At 47.3% G+C, this 22,040-nt stretch overlaps 2 protein-coding genes and 1 long non-coding RNA gene across 14 annotated transcripts in view; 1 reads left to right on the top strand and 2 right to left on the bottom strand.

Moving 5' to 3' along the window:
* Positions 1-2,064, bottom strand: part of ELF4 (E74 like ETS transcription factor 4) — a 37,712-nt gene extending 35,648 nt beyond the window's left edge. For 5 of the 8 annotated variants that reach the window (XM_023525496.1, XM_023525495.1, XM_023525494.1 and 2 more), the window contains exon 1: positions 1,484-1,701. The gene's annotated coding sequence lies outside the window, so the exon portion shown is untranslated. Of the gene's footprint in view, positions 1-1,483; positions 1,702-1,767 lie in introns of those variants that run through there. The other 3 variants (XM_023525497.1, XM_011384217.2, XM_011384220.2) reach the window with 3 other exon arrangements.
* The window catches only part of LOC111733423, a 42,193-nt gene continuing 21,927 nt past the window's right edge, over positions 1,775-22,040 (top strand). For 3 of the 4 annotated variants that reach the window (XR_002777987.1, XR_002777989.1, XR_002777986.1), the window contains exons 1-2: positions 1,775-1,866; positions 13,196-13,294. This is a non-coding gene — a long non-coding RNA (uncharacterized LOC111733423). The remainder of the gene's footprint in view (positions 1,867-13,195; positions 13,295-22,040) is intronic. The other variant, XR_002777988.1, reaches the window with a different exon arrangement.
* The window catches only part of AIFM1 (apoptosis inducing factor mitochondria associated 1), a 32,223-nt gene continuing 27,804 nt past the window's right edge, over positions 17,622-22,040 (bottom strand). For both annotated transcript variants that reach the window (XM_011384221.1, XM_011384222.2), the window contains 4 exons: positions 21,535-21,677; positions 19,971-20,095; positions 18,229-18,425; positions 17,622-17,891 (listed from right to left, as the gene is read on the bottom strand). In XM_011384221.1, coding sequence (XP_011382523.1) covers positions 17,820-17,891; positions 18,229-18,425; positions 19,971-20,095; positions 21,535-21,677 — 537 coding nt within the window. In that variant the 3' untranslated portion in view covers positions 17,622-17,819. The remainder of the gene's footprint in view (positions 17,892-18,228; positions 18,426-19,970; positions 20,096-21,534; positions 21,678-22,040) is intronic.

Here is a 22,040-nt window from a genome sequence, read left to right on the forward strand (position 1 = left end):
TGGCAACGTGGAGCCTGCTCCCCTTTCCCCCTACCCCTACAAGACATCCCAGCCTTTGAACCTAGGTTTAGAGACAACTACATGCACGGCGGCCTCTTCCCCACACTTTCGGGGATAGTAAGTCCTCCAGGATAGCTCGGTCCTTCACTCAACTCAAAATAGCTCCTTGCTAGGCTTTTCTGCTCTGGGTCCACTGAATTAATGGTAGAAAGCACTTTACAACTGGTCAAACTCTGTGTAACTAACTGTGGGGAGGGATTTGCAGGCATACTTGCCAGGCATACTTGTTCCCTGGGCATTTTGAGTGCCAAAAAGGAGAGCTAGATCTGTTCACTCACACCCCCCCCCCACCTGATACTCAGGCCAGGGGTCAGCTCACAGGGGGTGAGTCCCTGATGGGCGTTCCCACCAGCTGTTGGGGCCCAGCAGTGGTAGCTTAGGCCCTGGGGTGGTGACCTCACTTCCGCTCCTACCTCCCCACCTCCACAGCACTCCTCCCATTTGAGGCCCCACCAGGCAAAAATCGAGAAGTCCAAGGTTAACTGTTCCTCCCCACTTTAAGAGCTAATTAAAATGATTAGCTACAATGAACTGTCAAACATTAACCAGAAGAAGCTGCAAGACCAGACAGGCCTTAAATCTCAGGCAGAGGGATGAGGGGCAGTAATCAAACGACCATCAAATCCCACGTCTGGGGTGTGGTGGTGGTGGGAGCAGCTAGGGAGAACATGGCTAAGTCAGGCTCCAAGGGTTCAGGAAGTCAGAAAGGCCATGTCCCCTCACACAGTCGTGAGGAAAGGGCGGCAGAATTAGGGTGCGGCGGAGGGACCAGGAATTCATAAAATCACTACTACCTCAGCAGTCTTCCGAAGTACGGCGCTGTCGGAAGGGATCGCGCGCTGCGTGGCTGCGGACTCTCGCTGCTGGCAGCCAAGGAGGGAAGAGAGAGGCGGAAGAACCCGGGAGAGCGGGAACGCGGGAGGGAAGGCTGGCGGCTATCTCACACGCAAAGTCCGGCCCCCAGCCAAGGGCTCTCTATTTTGGCGATACAATTATTCAAGTGTGTGTGTGTTCACGCGCGCGTGTATTTTACCTTAAGTCGCCTGGCCCCAGAAGCCCTACGGGCCGCCGGATCTAACAGCCTCACCACAGTCTGGCCCAACCTCCTGCCCTCGCGAACCCAGCGTTTTGGGAGACCCGCTGTCGAGCTAGGCCTTGTCAAGGAACCCGCCTGCCTAGGGCGCGGGAAAACTGGCCCGGACTCAGAAAATCATTCCCGCTTCTAACCGGGATCAGGAGCCCGGATTCCCTAACGCACACGCGGTGGGGCGAAGCAAAGGGAGGGTCTCGACACGCCGTGGCTCTCCCCTCATTCCCTGGGTCCTCAACACCTACACTCCGGGGCCCCGGCGCCCCATATCCCGCCCTCAGGCAAACTTTTTGAGGTCCCTGAGGGCTCGAAAAATCCGCGCCATCGAAGTACCTGAGGTGAAGTGGGCTCAGTCGCCGGGCCGGGGTCGTTCGCCGTGCTCCCCTCCCCGTTCCGGGGGCCGAGACGGCCCCAGCCCCGCCAGCCCGCCTTCTCCTCTTGGAAGCCGGGCCGGGCAAGTGGCGCCGGGACCTCGGCGCCAACGAAAGGAGAAGTGGAAGTTGAGCGCGGCGCCCAGTCGGTCGCCGCGGCCGCTAGGGCCAGCGTCCCCCTCCCCCTTTCCCTCCCTCCTCTGCTCCCTGCCCGCCTGCCCCCGCGTCCCCGCGCCCGTGACTCACCTCAGCGCGGGGGCCGGCCGGTCGGGGCGGGCGAGGCACAAGGCTCTCCCACACGTCGCGCCGCCAATGGCAAGTTGGAAGGAGAGATGCAAATACCAGGTGAACGGCGGCGCCTCAGAGAAAATGACTCCGGGGGGCAGGGTGGACGCTGGGTGGGGTCCAGGCCGGCGGCCTGGGCGGCGGGGGCGCCCGAGGAGGGGGCGCAAGCCAACGGAGACCTGCGCTGAGACGACCGAGCAAAAGGGGAAATTGTACAGTGCCACACACGTCCCCGCAGGCGGCGGCTAGGGCGGGAGTGAAGGAGGCTGGGCGGGAGGGAGGGAAGAGCCGGAGGGAGGGACCGACGGGAGGGACCGCGGGCGCGCGGAGTGGGGGAGGGAGCGAAGGAGGGAGGAGGCGTCTTGGTGGAAACAGCGCCCCTCCACTCCCCGTCCGCCGCAGTCGCCAGCACGGCAGGGGAGCTGTGCCAGGGGCCCGCGCGGCCTCTCCTTCCCCTCACGGCTCGTTCGCCCCCGGCGACAGCGAGGGCTGGGCTGCCTCAGAGCCCACGGCGCGCGCCCCGCCCTGGCCCGCGCCCTCCACAACTCAGCTCCCGCGCGGCGAGTCCCGGAGCTTCTCAGCTCCCTGTGGGGCCCTTCTTGGCGGGAAGCCCCCCACACAGTGCCTCCGAAAGAATTCCATTCCCCGGAGATTCTGGATGGTTCATCCAGCCCTATTGGCCTTCACACTCCACTCATTCAAAGCCTGTGGCTGGAGCCCTGCACTCCAGATTATTGAGCGTCTGCTGTGTGCTGACCTGAACCGAGGGCGGGCTGAGCGGGTGGGTCAGGCCATAAGGTGAACAGAGGATATAGTCTGGGAACAGATGCCAAACACTGCAGAATCCCTGGGCCAAATGCATCCTGAACTTGGGCTGACCTAGGGCTCCTGGTTGGGGAGGCCAGAAGGATATGAATAGGTTAAGGGCTGGGGAAAGAAGGGCTTGCACAGCAGGTGCAAAGGCATTGGAAATTGAGGTGCTGGGAGAAAGGTCATGTCCCATTCTGTTCAAAGCCAGGTTGCTCTGCTTGAGGCACCCACTTGAACCCCAGTCTTCCCTTCTCTCTCCCCCTTGCTCTTTCCTCTGATCTGCCTCAGCCTCCACACCAGTCCTCCCATCTGGTCCCATAGCTAGGAGACTAGGAGGGACGCACTGGGAATTGTCACTCCTTATAGATCTACATGATCTGGAGGAAAGTACTAACCAGGCCTCAGCCTAAGCATCTCCTTGGCAGAAAGCAAAACTGAAGAGGACCCAAGGAAGGAAGTACCTCTGAGAGGCGGGGGTGGCTAAAGGATCCGAAGCTCAAGGACCTGCTCAGGCCATCAGTATCAGATTGCTTCCCCAGAATTAGGAAAGGATAGTTCGTGGCACAGGACTGGGGGACAGGAGTGGTGGTGAGTGATGGTGGTGAAGGCAGCTTCAGATTCCAGGTTTCCAGAGAAGGACCTAGGGGCTGCACTGCAGCACTGGCCCTTGACTTCTTGGCTACCTATAGCCAAGTCCCTGAAATAAACACCAAGAGCAAATTTCCATTTTTTTTCCTAAGTGGGCATGCTTTCTCCAGGGGATGGACAGAGTTCTCTGCTGGCCTTGACCTTGAAACTCACTAGTGGACACACACACACACACACACACACACCCTTTCCCATTTTGCTAAGAATTCAGTCGTCTCTAACAACAGACAGATATGGATTCCTATTGCAGCTGTTTGTCTTTGGGCAAGTCACTTTAAACTCTCTAAGCCTCACTTTCCTCATTTTTAAATTGGCGACATTGAGAACCTACCAAATAAGGCTGTGGTGAGGACTGAATAAGGTAACCTACGTCTATGGCAGTGCCTGGTGCCTAGTAACTCCTTAATAAATGTAAGCTTACCTACCCTCAGCATCATCTTTGTCCTCATTTCACTTTTCTCTACCTAGCTTGGGATAGGGGGAAGTCTGACAGGGCCAGGCCAGAAGCTGGAGAGGACTAATGGTGGATCCCTCCTGTGATTGTTTGTGGTTTAAACCAAGGATGAAGCTTTAAGGCATGGAAAAGCCAGAGCAGAAGTCTTCCTCTTTGAAAGGGCAGGGAAAGAGGACAGCACCGTACTGACCAGCTCACAGTGACTAGCCCTAATGCCTACCAGTGACCTGGAGCCCACAGCTTGTGTAAATCCTGTAAATTCTCACTATCCCCAGCCACTTGGAACTAACTACAGCCCCATGATCTGGGAATTACAGCCAAAGTAAGCCCCACCCCCTTGATGAAAATCTTGTGCCAACCTTGCCTTGGAGAGCCATGGGCCATGAGAATGACCTTCCTGACTCCATGGCTCCAGGTCAGTTAGGCTGCCCTTCCCCATGATTTTGGTGCTCTCCAGCCTACCAGGCCTTCCCACCTGGCTCCCTGCCCTTCCACTTACCCATGGGGTGAGCCCCAGCCAGGTGGGGCCAGCCGGCTGAGATCACCACTCCTGACAGCAGCCATGTTGTCTCTGCCAATGGCTCATTCTCTGACTTGGCAGGAATTCCCCTTCTCGAGTTCCCTGTGGATGCCCGGGCCATGCCATCCAGTGTGTATTCTCAGTTTATCTCCTTCCAGTCCTGTTTTCCCCCAACTCTCCAACCCCTACTTGGTCCTCTCAGGCCTCAGAACCTGGGTCCTCCAGGAGAAAAGGGGCCTCCTGACTGCCCATGGCCTGGGTAGGGCCACCTCCTCACTTCTGCACTTAACCTGCCTTATCACCTTGGCAACTTTTTCAGCCCTCTTTTAAGCAGTACTTGACAGCCTATGTTCTTTAGATCACCCCAAGTTCTTTGGAGACAAAATGGCTGATTGCTTCCCTCCTCCCTTAACCCCTTAGCCTAAAAAAATTCTATTCAAACCTGTGACCAGAACAAAATACCACAGTGCCACAGTTTCTGTGGCCATGGCCCTTACTTTCCACCATAAACACCATAAAACAGACTTTCAGAATGAGAAGCATATTCAAAAGCCAAGAGAGAAATTATAGTTTAAAAGGAACCCTCCCACCTGTAAAGCCCCCTATAAATTTCTATCTAGCCAGAAATCATGCCTCTGTTAATATGTTCAATAACTCCAGGTTTACCTCTATTAGGTTTACATGATGAGACCCTAGCTAGATCCAATGACAGACAGAAAGCTCTAAGTCCCAGGTTTGTGGCTGGGCATCATAAGCAGTGTTTGTTGGAAAAAGATTGTTGAGTAGCTACAAATTAGAAGAATTCCTTAGGATAACTCCCTCCCCAGGTGACAGTCTGTTGTCCTGGCCCACATCGAGGGGTAATGGGGGTGGGGGTAGGGGTGTGCCTAAGCAAAGCACAGGTATTCAGATGAACTTAGGAGCAACTTCCCAGACCATGACTTTCGTCTGCTGGGCCACCTTCCTTCCTTCCTCCCTTAGTTGAGCTCTTGGGAAATCACTTGCCCCCCCATCACACCCTGCTCTCATTTAAATGGAGAGTTACACCTTTCCCCTCCAGGCCTTTGCTGGGACAAGCCCTGGAACCATGAGAGCATCTACAAAACTTCAGAGGACCACTGGCTTTCACTTCTTGGAAGGCTGGACAGCAGCTCATGGTCCTGTCTGGAGGTAGATGACAGCCCTGACGAGGTAGGATGTAGGAGGTGCCATGTGCAGGGCTAGTTTTTGAAGGGAGGACAGGTTCAGTGCTCTCTTGAATGGTGGAAGATTTGGGGGGTGGGGTAGGGGTAGAGACCAAATCCTGTGATTCATTTGCAAAAAATAAGGCAGAAGTGGTTTCAGGCTGAGTTCAACAATTGAGGGCAAGCCCCCTGGAGTCTCTAATCCCACTGGTCCCTAGCCTCTGTCTGGAAGCCAGGGCTCAGGCTGGAAAAGTCTCTGAGATGAGGGTATAGGGCAGGCTCCTGCTCTAGGGCACCTATGACAAGCAGTGCAGCATCCAGAGTTTGGGGGCCACTGTCCAATGGAGACAGAGTTAACCCTTCAACCCCCATCGTCTGCTGACCCAATACCCATCTTGCGTGGTGGTCAGCATTACTGTGCAGTGGCCTTACTGTGCCTCACTGACTTGTGGAAAGGCCAAATGACACTCCAAAGGTGCCTCCCCTCATGGCCCGAAGGACAAACAAGTAGGCCTAAAGAAGCTTTGACCTAAGAGACTGCTGTTAGGGGGCAGGGATTGGGATTGGGGGGGTGTAAATAAATGCCAACACATGGACACCTTCTGTGAGTCCTTGGGTGGGATAAGGAAGCGGTCCCCAACTTTTTTGGCACCAGGGACTGGTGCTTCTATGAGAATCTAATGCCTGATGATCTGAGGTGGAGCTGAGGCGGTGATGCTAGCGCTTGGGAGCAGCTACAAATACAGATGAAGCTTCTTTCACTCTCCTGCTGCTCACTTCCTGCTGTGTGTCCAGTTCCTAACAGGCCATGGACCAGTACCGGTCCGTGGCCCAGAGGTTGGGCTAGGGGACAGAGACGCAAGCAGCCATCAAGCTGGGTGTTCCCTCCTCATATAGAGAGGAGGCTCAGGTGAGTGGAGGGGGCTCCAGTGACATTGCATGGGGCGCTATGTATTGTACAAGATGAATAGCACCCCCTGGAGTTGTGGGGGGGGGTGGCAAGAAGGACAGACCCAGGAAAGTTGGGAAGGGGTGTTTGAATGGAAAGAGAGATCGGGAAGGACTCAGACTGAGATATCACACTGGGGACGCCAGGCCTGACTTCAGATCTCCAGGACTGGGGGTGAAGTGGGGGTAGTGGGGAGAAGCTGTAAGGGGGACTCATTAGTCCCCAATTTCATCCACTTGACATCCTGCCAAGGGGTGGCTCTGGGCTGAGGTTAGTATCAGGAGATAGATGATTCCACTCTTTCAGGAATGCTCCATCCCACAGGGAAGAAAAGACAAGCTCGAAACAGAGGCCCAGTGGGAGTGCAGCCACTCCTCAGTTTCCCTGCCCTGCCCCTATGGCACGGGTCAAGGGTTGTTGTTGTTTAATCCAGAAAAATACAACATTTAATGTCTATAAAGGTGCAGTATGAGTTATTTTACAGAACGTCTAGGCCCCTTCGCTGGCAGCAAACAAACTTTCCAGCCTTCTTCTAAGGAAGCCATCCAACTTGGCGGCTGCTGCTGGTTTGCGTGTGAGAGTATGTGAGCTTATGTGTGGGTCTGTGTGTGGGATGGATCTCCGTAGGGCCTTGCCTGCCTGTATGTGTGTCCATGTGGGTCTCTCAGATATGAGGGCGTAACCGTGGCTGTGTGTTTGTGTGTGTGTGTGTGTGTGTGTGTGTGTGTGTGTGTGTGTGTGTCTGCAAGGCAGTATGGTATATGAGCCTGTGCGTCTGAGGTTGTCTACGTGTACATTTTTTCCTCGTTGCTGCCAAATTATCTTCCCATCTCTTCCCTCACAAAATGAAGGGCTGGCTGAGGAAAGCTAGTGGTCCAAAAGGGGGGCAGGCAGCTGGGGAGGGGAGAGGGGCTGGAGGGAAACCAAAGCAATTCCACTAGTTGGAGGAAAGCGTCAGCCAAGGATGAAACTGAAACCAAGGCACCAGCACCCTGGGATCTTCCAGGCCTTTGGTTCCTCCTACTCCCCCGCCCTTGCAGCAGGCTATGCAGATTAATCAGCCTGAAATTCCCATTCCTGCAGCCTGACTTGGGGCTGAGGCTGTGAGGCCAGGCTAGAAATTGGCCCGTGGTTGCATGGGACCCCATTAACGCCTGTTGTCACATTAACACAAATTAGTATATCAGATCCTCTTCCAGTCATCTAGTGGGGCGCAGGGCCAGACTGGAGAGAGAAGGCACAGCTCTGGCCTTGCTGGGGGAGGAGAAGCCAGCCTAAGGACATCAAGAGAAGGGGCAGGCTGAGGACTTTGGCAAGTCAGGTTGGGGACAGAGACAGGACAGGGGACATCAAGTTTTGACAATATGATCCTTTTCCTAGGTCCTGCTCTGGGAGGAGACACCTTGGTGAGGGTGTTAATAGAAAGGAGGGGGTTTCCAGGAATAGCTGGGCACCACCCTGTAGGAAGGAGGCCCAGGCTCTGAGGTCTGGGCAGGAGGCAGACAGTATTTCTCCTGGCACACACTGAAACCTGGGAACATTTAAGATCTTTTGGGTTATCCCCCACTCCTTTCCTCTTCTTTATGGAAAATCCTTAGAGAACTTTCTCAGATGGCTCTGGATATCCTGAAAGCAGGGAAGCTAGACTGACTGACAGGAGAGAAGAGGCACCCAGAACACTAGTACAGGACATAGCTTTTATATCTTGGCACAGAAAAGGAAGACACACTCTCTAGTATGTAAAGCTGTTTCATAGGAATAGCCACTGAAGCCTCTGAAAAGGGTGAGACTGGATCTCCAACAACTTTTTTTTTTCAGCTTGAAAGTGTCTGGCCACAGGTTATTTTTGTGCCCTAATACTCTCAATATGTTAACTAAACAGCTACCATATAATCATGAACCAACACAAGAAGGCCAGTAACATCATGACTTCTAGAGCTCAGGGCCTGCAAGGAGGTAGGACACAAGGTTCTATCTACCCAGGCTAACCAAGGTTGCAGGTTTTGAGCCCCAGATGAGCCTCTTAGATTTTTTTTATGGGTGCTGAGGACCGAATTGACAAGCTCCGGGATCCCTAACTATCGCCCAATGCTGAGTCCCTATCCCTCACTCGGGACAAGCCCTGTTTCCAGACGCTGCCACAGCTCTGGCCACAGTCTATCCCTGTGCAGGAGATGCATTCTAGGTCCCAGGGGGGCCAGGCTAGACAGTGGCTGTACAGAGTTTCCATTCTACTGCCCCTGGGTCAAGAGCCCCTGGCTCAAGACTGCAATCCTTTTGCTGAAGGTGAGCCGCCCAGAGCTTGGCGGGGTCCAAGAGGTGTCTTGAGGGACTATTGGAAGCGTGCCTGAGCCAGCCCCACCCCTGTGCATTAGCGCAGCAGGTCCTCTCTTCGAATCCACCACCACGTCGGGGGAGCGCTGGGCCCACTGGTGGTGGGAGTTCTCTTGGTCCCTCCCGCATCTCCCTGGCCAACCTTTCTCGGCTTGCGCCTTCCAAAGAGAGATCCCAGATCCCCGAGGCCTGAGCTTCAACCTCGACCCCAAGGCATGGGCCCAGGGCGCCTCTGCAGCGCCACCTGCAGGCGGGACGCGCGCTAAGCGGAGTCTGGGGTCCAGGGGTCCAGGAGGACTCCGGGAGGGAGGAGGAGAAGGAAGAGATCAGCTTTCCTGCCCGGAGCCTTCCCAGCTCATGTGTAGCCTCCCTTCGCCGCCCCAGCCCCAGGCGTCCTGGCCAGCCCGGAGCCTGTTCCGCGCCCGCCTAGAGCAGGCAGCCGGCGGCTCCGACCTTGCACTCTTGCTGCTATGCTCCCAGAAGCCTTCTGCCCCGGGAGCCTCTTCTGGGCAAGCCATGAAGTCACACTAAAGCCAATCAGCTTACTTAAGAGAATCCTCCCCCGTCTCCGGCACACCCCTTGAAACTTCTCCTCAATCCCTTCTTTCCTGCTCTCACCCCTCTTCTTTCCTCCTATCCCGTCGTGCAAGCAAGGGCGGCTCCGGGCTCCTGGGGAAAGACTCAGTGTGGCAGCTGGGAGGGAAAGTGGAGGGCCAGAGTCCTCATGGAGACCTTGGAGTTTCTGTCCCAGCCAGGCCTCTCTGCACTGTTCTGGGATGCACAAGGAATGCCGGGGAGGGAACTGCATGTTCCCAAATCTGGGTAAAGGGTACCAGGGTATCCTTTTGCAATTATCTACCACCCACAAAGAGCACCTGCTGAGAGGGCGTCTGGGGACTTCTCTTCGTCCTCAGGACTTCAGAACTGGCTGTGGAGGTCGCTTGGAAGCTAAGATTTCTTCTTTGGTACCTCCTGTTCCGAGGAACAGCCCAGCACATGGTCTTGTGCTATCATGGGGACAAGTGGGGAATATCTGAGCCTTCAGCTTCCCTCAAGCTTTGCATTAAGTTAAACTGATTGCCTGAGAGGTCACTGTAGCCCTTCCTCTTAGAACTTGGTATTGGCCCAGGCCAGGTTGAGGTGGGGATGACTCTGAAGCCAAGGATTCTCTGTTTTCACTGTCCCCTCCCCACCACGCCACTCGTTTGAGGACTCCCACTGGAGTGGGAGACCAGAATCCTACACTGGTTGCATGGGATATTAGTCTCAACAAGGTGGCTAAGGGTCTCAGGCTGGAGCCAGGGAAGGCTTCAAGTTGGAAGAGCTCTGCTGATCTCTGAAACACCTAAAGCTCCTCATTCCCTGCAGAGGAGGCAATGATCTCTAGATGTCCTTTCCCACCCAGCAAATCATGGTACTGGATTTTTTTTCTTTCCCTCCATGCATTTTCCTTTTGTCTCTGTGGTAGAAGCTGGGTGCTGCTGAAGCTTGCAAGCTTCCTAGCTCACTTGTCACTGCACTTTGGGGCAGGGCTATGTCAAGACCATGGCCAATGTGGAAATGGCCATGGACTAAGTGAGAGCAAAGGGGGTGAACAGGCTGGTCTTGGGGCTTTTATGGTATGAGGTGGGGGATGATTCGGAGCTCTTGGCATCAAGTTGAGAGCTGCCCTGGGTTATGGTGGCTGTCCACCCAACAGCTCTGCAGTGTGTGTCTGTCAGGGAGGGACTGGACTCATTAAATAATTGGATAGGAATGTATGTGCCTGAACATGGCATAGAATAATCTAATCACAAAGGCTTCGTAGGGAAATTCTGGGCTCGAAGCCAACCCTTTTTAGGGTTTGAAGGATGCCACCTTTCATGCAACCAGTTTTGAGGCTGTCAAACTCTCAATGGAGTGCGAATAAGGCAAGTTGCAATTTCTAGGGGTCTTAGGTCTAGATGTAACTTGCTAGGTCAAAGAATCATAAGCTACAAATAAACACAAAACCAAACCTATAAATCTAGTTGAGCCAAAGAGACATCAGAGGCAATGTGGGGAGATGTTTGCCAAGGACTTTAGGTCTCATTAGCACCTGCTCTTGACCTAAGAGATGGAAAGCGACTGAATCCATGGAAAGACGAAGAAAGTCCTGTGCAAGCACATGAGAGACTTTGCCATACACAGGAGGTTAGAGCAGAGGGTGGAGGAATGATCTAGTCCGTTCCCCTCATTTCACAGATGAGGCTGCTGGGACTCAGGAAAGTGGCTGTTCAGGTCCTCCATGAGTGAATGGTAGTGCTGAGACTCAAATCCAGAAGAGTGCTCTTTCCATTATGCTCCACTACTTTGGGAAGAAAACAGGGAGGGAGGGAGCACTTACTGGGACCCGAGGAAGAAACACAGGGAGAAGGAAAACAAGGGGTGGGAACCTGCAGAGATTCTCTGAGGAAGCAGGGAAAGTGAAGGAGCTAAGGAAAAATGAAGAGAAAGAGGTGTAATCTCTTTGAATGTCAGCTCCATCTTCTGTTATAAGCGTATTACACATATTCATTTAAGTATAGTAAACATATTCATGTTCTGTCCCTAGAGATGACAGAGAATATACCATAGACTGGAGGAAGAATCATGATTTTGTCGGTGAAAGAAAAACCTAGACAAGATAGAAACAGAACCATGAAGCAATTTGAGGAGTAAAGAAGTTCTGATCTGAATTCATGCATCATACTCCAAGCACTTACGTTGCAATGATAGTACCTGTTGATCCATCTGTGTTTGCCACCAGGTTATAAAGCCACTGAGTGCAGGGACTATATATTACTCATCTTCTTATCTCCAGGACCTATTGTACCATGGTATGCAGTAGCGGTGCAGTAAATGTTTGCTAGCTGACCAACAAATTTATTAATGTATGTATGTGTTCATAAACTCAACACTCATGTTAGGTGCTCCTCCAGAAGAATCTGTGTTGCGCTGCAAATGCCAAGACACTGTAGGTGGGAACCTGCCTGGGAGGCCAGGCACCTCTGTCCCAGACTTGACTCTTGAGCTTTCCCCAACTAAGACACAGACCTTGGAGGCTCTACTGGGATTAGGTAAGATGTTCCGGAAAGTACAGACTAGGCAAAATTCACGGGGATCCCTGCCTGGTAGTGGGCCTCCAGAAGAGATTTTTGGCTCTTTGTCTCCAAATTGTCAACATCCACTAGCTGGAGACCACCAGGACACGCTTATGGTTGAACAAGCTTGGTTTATTACTCACTGAAGCAAGGGGGAATGCACACCTTAGGGAACCATGGGGCATCTCAGGAAGAAGGTGCTAGAAAGGACTTATAGGATTTGGGCTGGCCTGGTTGATTTGGGGAGGGTTTAAGGAAGTGAAGTTTTGCTCTGGATTGGATGCTGTTAGGAAGCAGGGTAATTTTGATGATTGGGCCTTATTAAATAAATTTTATCCATTAGACGAGCAGACTAGAGTGAAGCTAATGCTCTAATTGGTAAGGAAGCAGCAGTTGCTCAGATTAGTTAAGAAAGGAGAGGAGTATTGGTCATTTCTGTGGTTTGGGCAATGTTCATGTGTTTACCTATATTTATATATGATTGTGGAGTAGTCTTGTTTTTGTCTTGATCTACCATGGTTAGAATGGCCTTGTACGATGATGCTAATGTTTTGTAAATCTGTTTACCTTCAACATAACACTCAGGCTTAGCGATGAGTGCCAAGCCAGTTTGTAGCAACACTGAGGCCTAGCTGACAGTCCCAGGTTAGCTTCTAGTTGTCAGGGGCTGCATTTCTCTTTCTCAAAATGCTCGTTTTGAAATGACCCCTGTTTTCCAAAGAGGGCTTGGCAGTCTCATATCTAAATATTTAGACCCTCCCTATACTCTGACCCAGTCACACCCACCTGTAGAACCAGCCAGGCAGGGGAACGTCATCACCTATTTGAGCTGTGTCTTTGTGTGTGGTTTTGTGTACATATGTCTGTGCCCATCAGATATTCCCTGATAAGATGGGAAAGAGGCCAGAGGTAGTCCGGCTTCACCTCTGGGCTTAGCAGGACTTCCCCTCTGCCCAGAGAGCAAGGCACTGAGATTGAATCCTAACAATCTCTAGGACAGCAAGGGTGCCCAGCTTTAGGTGGTGTCAGGGTAGGACACAGGGGATATTGCGGTAGCCACACTTGAGAGGAGTGGGAAAGGGAAGGAGTAGTGGTGGAAGGGAGGAGAGAATTCCTTTGTATAAGTGGGTCTCTAGAGAATCTGTTTATTTTCCTTCAAGGAAGCTGCCTACAGTAGGTCACTGTGGATTCCCCACCCCCATCCCTTTCTGCTTTAAGTCTCTTGTCTCCAAAACAGGCCCTGTTGATTAGAACAAAAAATTTACATATGTTGACCTCATCCTCCAAGAAGAGGCTTACTCTGACCCCTTTCCAATCAAAACACACTTCCTTCCCTCAGGTCCATCTGTCCAGCTAAAGTATGAGGACATCTTCTGCTATTCCTTACAGGTGGCCAGGCAAAGGCTAGTACCATCATGAAGAGGTGCTGAGGTGACACTGGATAGCATTTGCAAAACGGCAAAGAAAAGCGAGATTGAAATCAAGTAGGTGAGTTCCAAATGCTTGATATTTTGGCAGAGCCCCAACTCTTTTGTAGGGTGGGACTAGCCCTGTTCTGCACTGTGCTTTGGCCTAGCTAATCACAGGCTGGCTATTGAGGGCCAAACCTCAACTGGTACTGATCATCTGTACAAGCAGAAATAAGTCTCTGTGAAATAACATCCTTAAATGACACATTAGACCAACTGGACATAACTGACATTTATAGAGCCTTCCACCCCAAAACAGCTGCTTATACATTCTTCTCTAGTGCACATGGAACATTCTCAAGAATCGACCACATACTGGGACACAGAGATAGCCTCAACAAATATAAGAAGTGTGAAATCATACCAACCATATTCCCTGATCATAATGCTTTGAAACTAGAGATCAACTGCAGAAAGAAATCAGGAAGAACCATAAATACACAGAGATTAAACAACATGCTACTGAAGAATAACTGGGTCAGGAAGAAATAAAAAGAGAGATCAAGAGATACATAGAAACAAATGATAATGATAGTACAACATATCAAAACTTTTGGGACATGGCAAAAGTGGTCATAAGAGAAAAGTTCGTATCATTACAGGCCTATCTCCAAAAATACGAGCCCAAATAAACAAAAGAACGAGCCCAAATAAACAATCTAATGCTTCATCTTAAAAAACTAGAAAAGGAAGAACAAATGAGGCCTAAAGTCAGCAGAAGGAAAGAAATAATCATAATTAAAGTAGAAATAAATGAAACTGAAAAAAAAAATAGAAAAAATAAATGCAACCAAGAGCTGATTCTTTGAGAAGGTTAATAAAATTGACAACCCCCTGGCTAAATTCACTAAAGAAAAAAGAGAAAGGACACAAATAAACAAAATCAGGGATTAAAGAGGGGAAATTATGATTGATATTGCAGAAATAAAAAGGATCATACAAGGATACTATGAAAAATTATATAACACCAAATTTAATAATCTAGAAGAAATGGACCAGTACTTAGAAAAATACAATCTTTCTAGACTGAATCAAGAACTAGAAAATCTAAATAGACCGATCCGCATTATAGAAATTGAAATGATCATCAAAAACCTACCAAAAAGTAAAAGTCCAGGACCAGATGATTTCACCAGTGAATTCTACCAAACATTCAAAGAAGATTTAATACCTATTTTCCTCAAACTCTTCCAAAAAATCGAAGAGGAGGCAATACTTCCCGACTCATTTTATGAGCCCAATATTACCCTGATACCAAAACCTGGTAAAGATAACACAATAAAAGAAAACCACAGACCAATATCTCTCATGAACACTGATGCAAAAATCCTAAATAAGATACTAGCGAACCGAATACAGCAACATATTAAGAAGATTATACGACATGATCAAGTGGACTTCATCCCAGAGGCACAGGGATGGTTGAACATATGCAAATTGATTACTGTGATACACCACATAAACAAATTAAAAAATAAGAATCATATGATCATATCAATAGATGCAGAAAAAGCTTTCGACAAGATACAGCATCCATTTATGATCAAAACACTTAACAAAATCGGTATAGAAGGAAAGTACCTTAAAATAAAAAAGGCCATCTATGACAAACCCTCAGCCAACATTATACTTAATGGTGAAAATCTAAAAACTCTCCAAGATCAAGAAAAAGGCAAGGCTGTTCACTATCACCACTGTTATTCAATATAACATTGGAGGTCCTAACGAGTGCAATCAGACAAGAGAAAGATATAAAAGGCATCCAAACAGGAAACGAAGAAGTCAAACTGTCACTATTTGTGGATGACATGATTCTCTATATAGAAAACCCTAAAGACTCCACAAGAACACTACTAGAAACAATAAGCAAATACAGTAAAGTCTCGATACAAAATCAACGTTCCTGTACTCTAATAATGAAGTGCCAGAAAAAGAAGTAGAAAAATAATTCTTTTTGCAATTGCAAGAAAAAGAATAAAATACTTAGGAACAAATTTAACAAAACATGTGAAGGACCTATATAATGAAAACAACAAGACCTTATTAAAAAAAACTGAAGAAGATACAAAGAAATGGAAAGATATTCTGTGTTCTTGGATTGGAAGAATCAACATAGATAAAATGACTATATTACCTAAAGCATCATACAGATTTAATGCAATCCCCATAAAAATCCCTTGGGCATTTTTTAAAGAAATCGAACAAAAAAAATTATCAGATTTGTATGGAAGCACAAAAGACCCCAAATTGCAAAGCCATCCTGAGAAAAAAGAATGAGGCTGGAGGCATCATTCTGCCCAATTTCAAATTATACTACAAAGTGACAGTAATCAAAATGGTATTGGCAGCAAAACAGACACACAGACCAGTGGAACAGAATTGAGAGTCCAGAAATAAACCTATATTTATACGGGCAAATAATTTTCGACAAAAATGTCAAAAACATACAGTGGATAAAGGAAATCCTCTTTAATAAATGGTGCTGGGAACACTGGAAAGCCATCTGCAAAAGAATGAAACTAGACTGTTGTCTATCACCACACACCAAAATTAACTCAAAATGGATTAATGACCTGAATATAAGACCTGAAACAATAAAGTGCATAGAAGAAAACATAGGAGCTAAACTCAAAGACCTTGGACTTAAAGAGGATTTTATGAATATGACCTCAAGAGCAAGGTGGGATTTCATTTGGGCCTTGAAAGATGAGCAGGATTTGGATAGGTAAAAGGATATTGGGATGGAGTTCCAGATGTGAAGAACTTAAGGGTGGCAATAAACCAGATGTTTATGTGTGCACATACATGTGCGTATGAAGTCATGGGAAAGGAGACTGGACATGACAGAGTGGGCTGAGATCAGGAGAGCTATAGAAGACTTTGGACTTGATGTGGTTGGTAACAGGGAGTTGCTGTATGTAAACGAGGTGAGGTAGGGTGTGGTGGGAGGGACATGGACCAAATGATGCTTTAGGAAGTGATCTAGCAGCAGTGGTAGACTTAAGCATGGATGCTCTGGTTGCTCTCCATTCTTGGTGTGTCCACGGTACTTTGTGTCTTTCTGAGGACACATTTCACTATATTATTCTTCTGTATTCACGTGTCTGCCTTCCTCACTGACACCAGGAGTTCCTTTAGAGAAGTAACCATGTTTTCTCTATTTTCCTCATATAACATCCACCTGGCTCATAGTAGGCACTCAAAGAACAGCATCTTTGTAAGCAGCGATGATTACTGTACAAATGAGTCCTGTCTCACAGGATACTAGATGAGTATTGTACCTACAGATTTGGATGTCATGTGTCAGATTATATTTCACCAAACCTGTACACATGTAATAAGAACTGTTCTAATTCAGCTCATTCTTAATGTGAACATTTGTCTTGTTCTAGTGTTCAGAAGGGATTTTGTTGTAGCTTCAACCCTCTTTAAACAAACACAACATGAAAAAATTCATCTAGGCTGGTCATAATTTTCTCTTTACAAAAAGATTCACAGTTAGACTCTTGAAAATAGTAATAATTTCTCTTAATTGAAATAAGATTTGAATTTTAAAAGTTAAGTAATTTGAAATGCAAAAAAAAAAAAAAAAGAGCTGATTTATGAAACTCTGACTTATATTCCCAGGTACTATCTGTAAAGTGAGGTATGCCTATAAGCTTATTTTAGATAAAAGGAGTTAGTGGAGGGTTTATTTCTGTCCTCTCCACTGTTTGGAGGACAGCTGGCAGAGGAATTGAGAACTCATGATCCCTCAAGGAGTCAGTCTCCAGGTTTAGCCACAAAGCACCAGGTTTTTGAACCCTTGTTTCCGTTTGCAGTAAATGTCCTTTCTGGGCCCCTGCAGGACCAATTCAATTCTGGGATGGGGGGTACATACAGATATTGTTCCAGATAAAGTGAAGTCTATTCCATGTTTATGTGTTCATTCATTCAACAATGATTTACTAAGCACCTACTGTGAGCCAGACTTTATGCTAAGCTCTGGAGATATAACCAAGAGCAAGATATTAAAGAAGGTTCTGGCTTCCAGGAAGCCACAGACCACTAGGCAGACAAGCAAGGAATAGTCTTAGAAGAGCTAGGAAAGCATTATAGAGACAGGATCTTCCCTAGGGAAGGGAAGAAGGGTCAAGCGCTGTAGGCAAAAGCCACAGCATGTCTGTTATAGATAGGTCCGGAGAGGCGAGAGAAGTTCAGGGAACTGAAAGAAGTGTAGAGTGTGGAACAGGGAATACAACGCTGAGAAAAGTCATGCATTTGGTAGTAACTCCAATTTGCTTGCTCTTTAATATGCAGACCTTTCCTCCTTTCACCCAACCCGTTCCCTTTCAAAGAGAGCAGGATTTAATTTAGAAGAATCAGGTTTTATTTAGTGATGTGAACATTAAGAATTTGCCTACGTGATTGAAATATTCACAAAAGACTTGATCATTCACACTCATACACACAGAGGAAGTCTGATGAATTAAAAAAAATGTTCCTTTAGCCATACAAACTGCTGTCAGAGACAGCAAAGTGTTTGCCTGTTCCACCGGGGGACTTCAGTCTTCATGAATGTTGAATAGTTTAGCTACTTCATTGAGATCTTCATGTTGCTCGCCATCCTTAATGATCTGAGGGAGAGAGGAACAGTCGATCACTAACTCACTCTGCGTGCATTCAAGCCCAGGCACACAATGGCGCAGCCTGGGCCAGTCTTCACATCACACCTGAAGAGAATTGTGGGAACAGCTTTCTACTAACCCTAAATAGGCATGTGCCGACTCCCAGGCCACCCAGCCGGGTTCTGAGTGAAAAAGAAACATTCCTGAGCCAAGGATATACCTTTGTTCTGCTCAGGCACAATTTGACCTAGGTGGGCAGTGCATAGTAGGGCAGCTGATGAAGTCACAGGAGCGTTTTCCAGCCTGCACCTCCCATCTTGCTGTAAGAGCTCTGATAGGCACCTACCTTTCTTGCTATGGGCATTCGGTTGAAGATATTCCACAGCACGATCCCTACCACCACTTTGTCCCTGAGGTAGAAGATGACACCTTTGCCATAGTCCTCCCCCTGGGCGGGGGCTTGGGGAACTGCAGGGTTGCTGGGAAGAAGGGTGATTTCTGAGGCTTCAGACTCTGTCTCACTCTCTGATCGGATACCAGTCCCTGTGGCCAAACCCCAAAACAAAGTCGAAAGAAAACAAAGTAATTATGAGCTTGGGAAATTCTGGAAGGAAAGTATCTTTGGACATCTGCTTCAAGCTGCTTCTAGATGATTTGTTTTCCTATACCCCCTCAGTAAATGCTGGCCTTCTTCAGCTCATCTCCACTGATGAAGGCAATGAAAGCTCTTCCTTGCCAGCTCCTGGGCACTGCATCAGTCTGACCCCAAACTTCCCTCCCTTACTATCACATTTTAAATTTGTACTTGGATATTTCCTGGTATTTGGATTTCTGCAAACTGCAAAAGACTGGCTCTTGTCCTCTAAGAAACATTCTAGAGCTGCATGATCCAGTACAGTAGCCATTAGCCATATATAGCTTTCCTAATTAAAATTAATTAAAATTTAAGATATTTTAATTAAAATTAGATAAAATGTAAAATTCAGTTCCTCATTTGCACTAGCCACATTCAAGTGCTAAATAGCCACATGTGGCTAGTGGTTAATGTATTGGACCGAGCAGAGATAGAATAATGCTATCAAAGCAGAAAGTTCTACTGTACGGTGCTGCTAGAGAGACACTCTGGATAAAGCAGGAGAAGGCATTTCCATATGGAAAAAAACATAGTGGTGGTATTTATTTTTGGCAGGGGGTGGTGGTATGGGGAGGGGGCACCTTATTTTCTGAGAACGACCAGACTTCAAGTAATACTGCCCACTGGAAAGAGTAGTGACCTGGATTTTTTAAGTCCCTGAGTTTCTTTCCTGGATCCACTTCCCAGGGGAGGTAGAATTAAGGAGTGGGTGTATGTAATCTACTTGGATTGCACAAGGAAAGAACCTACATATCCATATAATGTCTTACTTTCTCCTCAAAGAGCAACTTGCCCTTGAAATGCATCTGATAAGAGGACACAGAGGTTAAACAACTTCAGCCAAGGCCACGGAAGGGAGAGAGAATAGGCCTAGGAGTTAATGAAAGAGATGGCTGTGGGAGAGAAGTTCATTCTAAGAGGTACCTCCTGTCTAAAGAAAACATGGCAAGAAGGTCTGACAAATGGAATTAGAGGCAGCTCAAGAATTACTCGGACCCGTTCTTTACTGCCTAGAGCCCATGGAGGATAGCAGGTCCTAAACTAAGGTTCTCAGGCCTACAGGTCTAGTTCTTAGAATTATCAAGAAGAAACAGAACAAAACAAAACAAAACAAAACAAAAACATCTAAAAAGTTCAGGTTTTCTTCATCACACAGGTCTTCCTATTCCCTAGAGACAAATTAAATAATGGAGTCATTGATCTAGCCACTGTCCACTGTCTAGGATGGAGACCCACAGTATCTATGCCTATGCTTTGACCAGGGTTTTTGATTTTGCCAGCTCTCAGACCACTAAAGAGTGAGGGCTTTGGGTGTGGTTTATTTCAAAGGACACACGAAGAGAGACTTTCACTGACAGAACTCCCCACTGTCCAATAAAGAAACCCCTTGTTCAGGAGATTTTGGACCACTGCTTTTCAACACTCTTCCAAGAGAAGCAGTTGGTTTTCCTTACCTGACTGCTCTGTGGCAGATTTTGGGTTGTCTTGCGCAGTTGCTTTTGCAAAAACCCCAACTGTGGGCAAACTACTGTCCACAAGACCAATAGCTTCATAGCCAACATCGGGGCCCAAATCACTCCTAAGGAAAGAGAGAGAAGAGGATGTTCTGTCACGGGACTGTAAAGAATGACACGATGAGACATTTTCTCCATGATACTGCACTTCCATGCCAAGCAAAGAACTTGGTATGTGCAACAAGAAGAGAAATGCCAAATTGATCTGTTGCCTGCTAGGGCATTTGGGGACCACTGTGAGAAAGCATGATTATCTCAAGCAACTTTTATTTTCCTTAAGAAGCCATTATACATATCATATATCCATACAATGATCTACACTTTCAATTTATTCACACTTTTATCTCATACCACATTTGGGGAGTGATGGGTTCCCCACATTGACTGTTCATTATCTTCCTTTAACTCATCCTAAAACTACCTTTGAGAAGCTTTAAAGAGTGTTCCATATTTATGGAGCTCAGAATCTGAGATATTTTATGGTTTCATTAACTGACAGTATTTCCTTTTAGCTTTCATTTTTCAAGGCCAGAATGATTTCTATAAAGAAGCACCTTCACCCACTTGGTCATTTTGTTTTAACTATTCTTCTTGGAAACTTTCCCTATCATCATCATGCTCTTCTTAATATGCTAGGAACTTCACAGAATATTTGCAGCACAGACACACCATCGTTTTGTACTCATCTAGGCTACTTAAGCTGTTTTGTTTCTGGTGCTCTACATTTTGTTATCTTTTTGGCCACAGAAGCTCATTAGATTGGTGTCTTTAAGGAACAGTCTACAATGACTTCTTGCTTTCTGTTCCTGGGACCTGACTGACAATTCTATAGCTATGGACTATTTTTTCCCCTAAATGTATTATCTTACATGTGTTGACCCTGAAATCCATTCATTGTTTTTACTGCCCACTCATAAAACTGTGAGTGATCATCCTAAAATGTGCTCCCATCAGCTGAGAACTTCCCTGTTGTGAGGTTTCTAAAATCTTGAAGTTTTTATGTACCTCATCTTTCAAATCAGCAAGATGCGAATGTGCCACATAAAGCCAGCTCTGGTATTCTGGAATGTCCATTGCTAACTTTTTGCTATCCGGAGCGCTCCTTATATGCCTGACTTTGAACTCCTGATTTTAAGGGTTACATATAAGCAGTGTGCCTTTCTGTCAGCATATCGGGCTCATTGAGATCAGCAGCAAAGAACAAATTAAAATATACTGCTGTCTATACCTAAGAGTACACTTTTCTACCACCGACTATAGTTTGAACTCTGAACTATTTTACCAGAAGTGCTGATACCCTCCCCATTCATTCACCTAGTCTAATTTATGCCAAATGGGATACTTTTACCAGAATGCCACTCTGGGATAGAATGCATGGACACAATATAGAACTTTCCTCCTCTCTGTATAAAGCTAACTGGCCCACAAAGAAACCAAACTATGACTCTGGTTCCATTAATTCTGTATTCTAATGAGTTGAGTTCTAAAGGCACAAAACTGTTACCAGAACATTGACTGATGCCAGTATGGCTTAGCAGCTCCAGTCATATTTTCTCCAGCCAATCTTCCACTCACAACAGCATGGTCATGGTGCTCTACCCGTCTCCTACCCAACTTTATATCGTAGAAGCATGCGGCATCTCCTGCCTTTGGAGACAAATACATTACATGAGCACATGATAAAAAAAGCAAGTTAAAGACAGAACATAAAACTTTTGGGGCTCAAAAAATATGCTTGTGATGTTAACTAATTAATGTTTTCCACCTACAGGCCAGAATCATATATACACTATCAAAAACAGCTGAGAGTCCATTAAAAATAAAACCATAAAACTATTCTATGCTTCCACAAACCTAACCTAAACCTTGTATGCTCCAGCTCATACTTATTTCATCTCATCCTGCCCTTAACAGAAAACGATGATTTGCAGAATATTCTTTCTTATGTGTGGAAACCAGTTTTTAGATGTGACTGCCTATTATCTAGAAATCTTTTCCAAGATAAAATTT

This window comes from Pteropus vampyrus, unplaced genomic scaffold (assembly GCF_000151845.1).
Source record: "Pteropus vampyrus isolate Shadow unplaced genomic scaffold, Pvam_2.0 Scaffold566, whole genome shotgun sequence".
Taxonomy (NCBI): domain Eukaryota; kingdom Metazoa; phylum Chordata; class Mammalia; order Chiroptera; family Pteropodidae; genus Pteropus; species Pteropus vampyrus.